The 8,073-nt window shown below is 43.6% G+C and overlaps 1 protein-coding gene across 1 annotated transcript in view; it reads right to left on the reverse strand.

Moving 5' to 3' along the window:
* Positions 1–8,073, reverse strand: part of adamts6 (ADAM metallopeptidase with thrombospondin type 1 motif, 6) — a 79,231-nt gene that overhangs the window by 61,606 nt on the left and 9,552 nt on the right. The window contains 4 exon segments of the mRNA XM_053644731.1: positions 4,916–5,061; positions 6,904–6,987; positions 7,134–7,205; positions 7,207–7,339. Of these exon segments, the coding sequence (XP_053500706.1) occupies positions 4,916–5,061; positions 6,904–6,987; positions 7,134–7,205; positions 7,207–7,339 (435 nt within the window).

The raw sequence follows: 8,073 nt of genomic DNA on the forward strand, positions 1-8,073 counted from the left end.
AACCACGCATGTCGTCTCGCCTCCTGCCAAGCTGTCTGAATAATGTACACACTGCGCTGATAATCCAATAAAAGAAAACGAAGCAGCAGGCACGCATGCACCGAGACGGGAACGACCAGGCCTTGAAAATACACTCATTTATTTTTAATGGCAACATGCAATCCAATCATATGTGGGCTCTTAATGTATTAAAACACACACACACACACACACACACACACTGAATTGAAAATTAAATTTCAGTCCCTCACTGTCCTTCTCTCTGATCTTTATGGAAGACATCCAAAAAAGCGTACGGAGCACTCTCAGGGACGAGACTGCTCCTCGCCGGGAAAACGATTTATTTTGATTCGTTTACTTTCATTTCCCGTCGCGTCCCTCCTGCCATTCTGCATTGTGTAGGATAATAAATAACAATGTGACCGCAGGGGGCGGGACCAAACTGTCAATCACGGCACGGTGACCAAACTTGTATGTGGAACCGTTCACCGTGATGAAGTTCTTACCGTGACATCTAATATGCAGTTTAAAAACACGCCCACATCACCACAGTGTATTTTCAGAAGCGCAGCAGAGACGATTAAACTGCGCACATTTGATCACGAATCAGTTCCTCAACCAGCGTTGTCTCCTCACAGCCCCGGGGTCCCTGGTTCCCTCACGAGCTCGGGTTTCTGTCTGTGTGGAGTTTCACATGTTCTCACATGTTCTCCTTGTGTTTGTGTCCATTCTCCGCTTTCTCAGGTTTCCTCCCACCTCCCGAAGGTGTGCCAGTAGGCTGACTGTCTGTGCTTAATTAACCCTAATTGTGAATGAGTGTGTGTGTGTGTGTGTGTGTGTGTGTGTGTGTGTGTGATGGACCGGCAATCCACCCCGGGTGTATTCCCAGATCACGCCCAGCGTTCCCGGGATAGACTCCGGAATCTTCGCCAGCCTGACCTGGATAAAGTGCTCACTGAAGATGGATGAATGAATTCCCCAACATCGTGCACTGTTCTAGGTGAGGCAAAGTTTCAAGGAAGTTCAGGTGTGTTGAGAAAATGTGTAAACACAAATGTAGGAAACCTTTTAACCTGCGTCACGGAACGCCAACATCGTTATAAAACACCAAATCAAAGAAACGGATACCAAAGAAATTCCGTTCATTTCTTTACACCTCTTAATATCACCGTTAATCTTTGCCAGTGGATTGTTTTTGTATTTTTAAAAAAATTACATTCATTTATGCAAATGAGGGTTAAACATGCGTAAGGTTCTCAGACTTAATAAAACTTAATAAAAATCGTTTGATGTTAGAATGAAAACTTTTACAGTGTAATGTAAACCTAACAATTATTAAACATTCTTCTGTAATACTCTTCTAATTTAGGGACAGGAATGCACTTCTAAAACCTCAGGAATGCAGAAATGATCTAGGAACTGAGATTTCGGTTCTAAACAAAAACGAAAGTACAAAGATATATCAGGAGATGATCTTTCCAGGGTTATACTGTACGCCATGACGTGGGTGTGAATCTGCAGCGCTTCAGAGTTTAAGAGAAGACGATGTCATACAGCATGTTGTATGAGCGGTTCTCCTTGTTGTGTCTTCCTGCAGTCTCTCAGAAATTCACGAATTTGTACACGTTAAGACGCGTAAGCGATTCCGATTCTTTCTGCCAGCTGTTTGTAAGATAAATACGGCGTACGATCGGAAGTCTGGCCTTGGTGAAGCTTTCTCTCTCTTTCAAGGTATCATTAGTCATAAAAGAAAACCCCGCGTCGCTAAAATAAACGACAGACGCAGCCGAGGTATCTTCCTTCCTGGAGGATTCCACAATGGTCTTACCAGACGCGATGGTTAATCAGCGCTTCCTGGACCCTGCGTCAATGTCTTTAAAAAAAAAAGACACCCGTATAGCATCTCCAGACTGAACACTGAACTCTAATTCATGAGCTTTTTCTTGGCCGGAGCTGCTGCACCATCTTACCTGAACCTCAGCTCATTTGTTTGAGCCTGCTCTCAGGAACGCAGAACATTTCTCATCCGAGGCAACAGTCGCTCAGTCCAAAGAATACAGAACTGTCAGAAAGGACAGGAACAACAGTGTGTGTCGAGTCTCTGCAGCGAGACATAACGAGCGCCTGGAGAATAATCCTTCAGCGAGTTACAGAGCACTAAACACGACCAGACTGCATCTTTAATCATTCTTTATTTTACTCCATTCAGATTAAATGATGTGATTTGTGCTCGTCTGAAGTTCTGCTGGTTCTGGATCTTTCACTAATGAGTGACCAACTGACAGATGGCTGCGCATTTCATTACGCACGTGTAGATATCTTCTGACATTTCAGTGGAGATTTTTCAATGGTGTAAATTTAGTGTGATGTAAATGGAGTGAAGCAACAGATAAAACCGACTGTCTCGGATGATTCCTCGGGCTCGTCCACGGCGTGTGGGATCAGACGTCTCTTCACTTCGACTTTTTATTTCCAACCTGCAATAAGTTCCCACAAAAATGAAAGAAAATGTAATAAGTGTGTTTTCGTGTCCTCCTGTCATATACGCGCTCTCGGTAAACGTGTACAGAGACATTAGCAGAGGTCGCGGGTGTGTCTGGGGAGTGTACGTAGCTAGTACAGCTAGCTCGCTTTGCTAATCTAATCTGAGGACGAAGCCGAGCGTGTAACACGCAGATCACACACCTGATTCGAATTTCACACTGATTACGGCGTTATTTAATTTACACTATGCGGCTAAAAGTATGTGCACCCCTGACGATCACACCCATACGTGCTTGTTGAACATCTCATTCCAGTTTCATTCCCCCTGTGTTTGCTCTTCTGGGAAGGCTTTCCACTAGATTTTGGGGCGTGGCCGTGGGGATCAGTGATCTTTCAGCTACAAGAGCGTTAGTGAGGTTGAGGTCAGGTGCTGATGTTGATGTTGTGATGATGATGTAAGGAGACTCCAGTTCCAGTTCATCCCAAATGTGTTCAGTGGGGTCGAGGTCAGGACTCTGTGCAGGACACTCGAGTTCTTCTACCTTCCCCCAACCTTCACACACCACGTCTTCATGGAGCTCGCTTTGTGCACCGTGTGTCGCGCTGGAACAGTGTTTGGGATTCTTAGTCCTTAGTGAAATTGTAAATCTACAGCGTACAGAGACGTTCTATACGACTGTGTGGAGAAGAAGCTCATATGGGTGTGATGGTCAGGGGTGCACATACTTTTGACTAGTTTCAGAAGCTTAATATAGCTGCTGCTGTTTCTCATCAGAACATAAAGTGAACAAGTTGTGAAAACTGTCGTACTCAGCTAAATTAAAAGTTCAGAGGAAAAGGAAAACCCGAGGGGAAAAATGTTAGCACAAGTCAGAAAAACGCCGAAGACGCTACAGGTGAAACGAAGGGTGTGATTCGGTTGCCATGGTAACAGGGACAAAATAGCTAGAAGAGAAGTGCAGCGTTGTTTTCCAGGTGATGACATCATGCGGTGTCGATCAGTGACTGGCAGCCTGGAACTCATCGCCATGCCGACTCAGCACTTCTACACAACCCTAAAGTAAACGGTGCGTCCTGCGTGACACGGCGTAGCGAGGTTATTATGGGCTGGATGAGGTCACGACTAAACGAGCACCTGAGTGATGAGCGGGAGACACGGGGGATCGTTCTGCACGGCTGACATGTTATCTGTTTAATCCTGCAGAATAACCGGGTTAAAGGTTTAGCCTGGAGGACTGTATCGTGATTAATCTGATTAAAAATGTCTCCTTATCTAGAAAAGTTCATCCAGATCAACAGGGTTCGTCAGTAAACGGATCAAAATAAACACTTCCCTGTATTTTCCAGCACTTCCAGACTAAATAATGACTTTTTCCAGCGTTAATATTTAAGCACAGAAACAAACATGATAAGATTCGTCATTTAAGCATCAGACATCTGTGCCTACTTTCTGATGCCTCGCTTTACTCGTCAATAAAAACTCCTCATTTCAAGCAGAAACGCCATGTTTTATATCATTTTTTCAGCACAGATGTTTTTAAGACTTTTAAGCATCTGCTGATTTTCAATCAAACTATAAAATCTTAAAAAGTCCTCGTAAAAAAAGTCCTTAAAAAGTCCTGTAATGTCTCTTTTATATAACGCACTGGAATGTTTTGCTTGGATTAAGGGATTGAGTGGCGTTGTTCGATGGTATGGAGTCATTGTGCTAATGATGTAATTGCACTGTATTTTATAATTGATCATATTCAGATTATTGTGTTTATTGATTGACTGTATTGTTTATTTTTGTCTCGTGGTTTTGTTTGTGTTTTTCTGTTTTTGATAAAGGAAGTCTAAAACTCTTTTGGTCAGAAATATGGAGATGGGAATAGTTCGGTAAAGCTTTACCAAGTGTGTGTAGAAATCACACAATCCACCCGAGTACCAAGAGTCTGCGCTAAATAAACGATTCCATGATTATATAAATAATAAGTTTAAAACGCTTTCCATCTCACACTCAGAGTTTAGTTTTCTTTTTCGTTTGCTCAGATCCCCAGAACACGCGGCGTTTCTGCAGCACTACAGCTCTGTCCTTTGGCTCAGTTTAGCAGATAAAGTCTACAGAAAAAACCCCAAAACACACAGCGTGTTCGATTCACTTCGTCCAGTCGAGTCGATTCAGAGTCGATTCACTTTCCCACTGTTAAGACTTCACTCTGAAGCGGATCGAGAACACCTCGCTCAGATGCCCTCGGACCCGAGCGTGACCTCCTCACCTGCCTACAGAACCGCACTGAGGCGGAGAACACACCAGGGTTCTGTTCACACTCACTAAATACTGTGTGTGTGTGTGTGTGTGTGTGTGTGTGTGTGTGTGTGTGTTTGAAAGCACTCTTCATTACATTCCTCAACTAGAGCCCAGCGTTCTACAGAAAGAGACGTCACTGACCTGGTGATGAGGACAGCGTTATCGTGGTGAGCGATGCCGTTCTCCGGGATGCTGTTTCCGTCCCCCTGATGAGACAGCAGCGATTTCTGCCACTTACAGAAACTGTCCAGCGATTTATCTGCATGGTGATTAATCTCCAGATTCGGCTGCAACACAGAGGAAGAACTTTGTGAGGATCGGTCAGAAGGTGTTGGTTAGTTTTCCAGAACAGCAGCTCTGACAGAAGCGCAGGTTTATAATAACGCGCTCGTTATCTAATTCTAATGAACTTCAAGAGAGAATAAAGAGGGAGGGGACGACTGTTTACAGCTGCTATAACGTAGGTGTGAACTTGTTTCGGATGTAACTGTAAATGGATAAAAATGATGTCAAACTTATATAAACACACATAAAAATCTCATCAGTGGTAAACTGCTGCGCTATAAGAGGAATAAAACACTATAACATGCCTTTATAGGAAAATAATCAACTTCAGGGTGGTATGAGGGATAATATAAGGAGACTGGTGTCTGACGTTCTCTCAGTTCCCTGTAGAACGTCTGGTTCTCTCATTATACATATCTACATATGGGTTTACAGTGCTCCTGAGGGACTCGAGCGAACCTCTATCTGTTTGAACAGCTTTCATCTTCCGCCGTGGTGGCCCAGATGGTAAGACGCTTCTGTCTGTCTGTCTGTCTGTCTGTCTGTCTCATCCAGACCCATCATATAAAAAACAGCCCTCTAGAGTCCCGGTGTTACTAAAAATAGGTTCTGCTGCGACAGAACCTTCGAGTTCTATGTATAGGAGACTATATAAAGAATGAAGGCTCAGTGAAAATGGCCGCGCAGCCTGTAATTAGAGTTAAAGGCTCCATATGTCACTGTGTTATTACTGCGGTGAACTCATACACACCGCTCACTGCTCCGAGGAAATGTTCTAATACACAGCGCAGAACCTCACCACATGGAAATGTACACTCAGGAAAAAAGGGTTCTTCAACGGCGCTTAGTTTCCTAAAAGGATTCTACGTGAAACTCTACCAGAAACGAACTTTTTCTTCTCACAATCAGCCAAACTCATACCAAGTGCACCAGACACGTACACTCGAAAGGGTTCTTCACTTGTCCCTCTGGCAGAACCCTTAAAGGTTCTTTGTAGAATCCAATTCAAGCAGAAACATTTTTAGAAGCTGAGGACCCTTAATTATACAATGGAGAATCCAAACATTTCTACTTGGTCTCCTTCTGATAGGGAAACAGTTTGGTGTAGGGATCCACACAGAACCTTTCCACAGACGGAGAAGCAAATAAGCCTTATGGGTTTTTTTGAAAGCCTAGATCTCTCAATTATCCAATGAGAGCTTAGAACCCTTGAAGAACCCTTTTTTTTTTATATAAGAGTGTACAGAGCACCTAGAACCTGTCAGGAATTTCACATTTATCTTCTCTGTACTTGGTGCGCTGTTAGGAACAAAGGGGTTCTTCAAAGGTTCTTTAAGGCTTTTGGTTTGGATATCTAAATGCAGAAGTTGAATTAAAACCAATTCGATTTATATTCCATCATTTGAGTTTGTGCAGCTTTAGAAAGAGGGTTCTTTGAGCATTCATTGGATAATTAAGGGTTCTTCATTTGTCCCTGGAGGGAAATCCTTAAAGGTGTGAAGTAGAACCCTTAATTATCCAATAAATCCTTAAAGAACCCCTTAACAGGGAAGTGTTCTGTGTAGAACTCTACAGCAAAGTGTTTTCCTATCAGAATTTACTTCTTAGCAGTTCTGTTATTTAGGGCCTCCTAGCCCCTGAAAAGGGTTCTACTTGGAACCCTATTGATAGACAAACACTCTGTTGTAGGGTTCTACATGAAACCTTTAAAGAAATTCCCCCAAATGAACAACGCGAGACCCCGTAAAGGTTGTTATCCTTATTTAAACATGTTATTTTCATTTAATTTAGATGTTTAGATGATAAATTGTAATAAATTGTGGTTATGGCGTGAGAACCCTCACCTGGTCCTCCGTCAGAACAATCAGCCTGGTCACGATAATGTTCACAACGTTTCCTAGACTGGCATCACGGTAAAGTTTGGCAACCTGACCTCCAGAAAAGAAGAAAAGACACAAAGTCAGACAAAATGATGTCGACGTCTCGATGCGTTCCGTCTCAGGCTGGAGAACGGAGCTCCGATTGGACGCGTCGTGGGTCATGTGACATAAACAAGAAGCAGGATCAAACTTACAATATTCATGACGGACAGGATGTAGTGCTCGATGTCCTTGCGTCCGTGGTAGCCCACCATCATCTTGTCGGCCCACCACCAGGGTCTCCACGAAGCGCTCGGAGCTGATGGAGCGCCGCTGACCGCTGAGGACTGCCGGAGGTGTGGTTATTCTGCGAAGGGGGCGGAGCCACGGGGCCGTGGCTGCTTTTCCAACATGGCGTCCGCTTTATCGTGAGGTCTGTGAGGTGGAGTAAAAAAAAACCCCCAAAAAAAACAAAAAAAACACCTCACTAAGATCAAAGCCAGTTTATTTATTTGATACATTTAAGCAATATTTTGACGCCGTAAAAACATCACACACATTCAGTAACATATTTAAAAACCTAGTGTTCTACTTAGGAGGGTAAGAACCCTTAGTTATCTAGAACCTAAAAGGGTTCTTCTGTGAACGAGCTGTTACTATAGAAAACGATAACGTGTTAGAATATGAGTAGAAACCTCCGCTACTGTCAGAGCTGCTGGTATAGAGAATTAATTAACACCTTCTGACCAATCACGGGGCCAGACCTCAGTGTGAAATGTAATTATTTATGTATGTGTGTGTGTGTGTGTGTGTGTGTGTGTGTGTGAGAGACTACATTCCTGCAGCCAGAGTGTTTATGACCCAGATGCTGGAGGAAAAAGTCATTAGATACGTCGTGTTGAGACTCGCTGACTTCCTCATGATGACAACCTTCACACTGACCTACAGCACTGCAAACACACATACTTACTCTTACACACACATACACACACACCACACACACACACACACTCGCTCCTCGCATGTCACTCCTGTATGTCTTACAGAAGCAGCTCTAATTGGTTCTAAAGGCTGAGGAGATCTTCAGAGTTGTAGATCAGTTGGAAGACTAAGCGTCCTCTGTGTCTGTCTTCACCTCACTGTTACCTGTCCCTG

Source organism: Ictalurus furcatus, chromosome 16 (assembly GCF_023375685.1).
Source record: "Ictalurus furcatus strain D&B chromosome 16, Billie_1.0, whole genome shotgun sequence".
In the NCBI taxonomy this organism is placed as follows: Eukaryota; Metazoa; Chordata; class Actinopteri; order Siluriformes; family Ictaluridae; genus Ictalurus; species Ictalurus furcatus.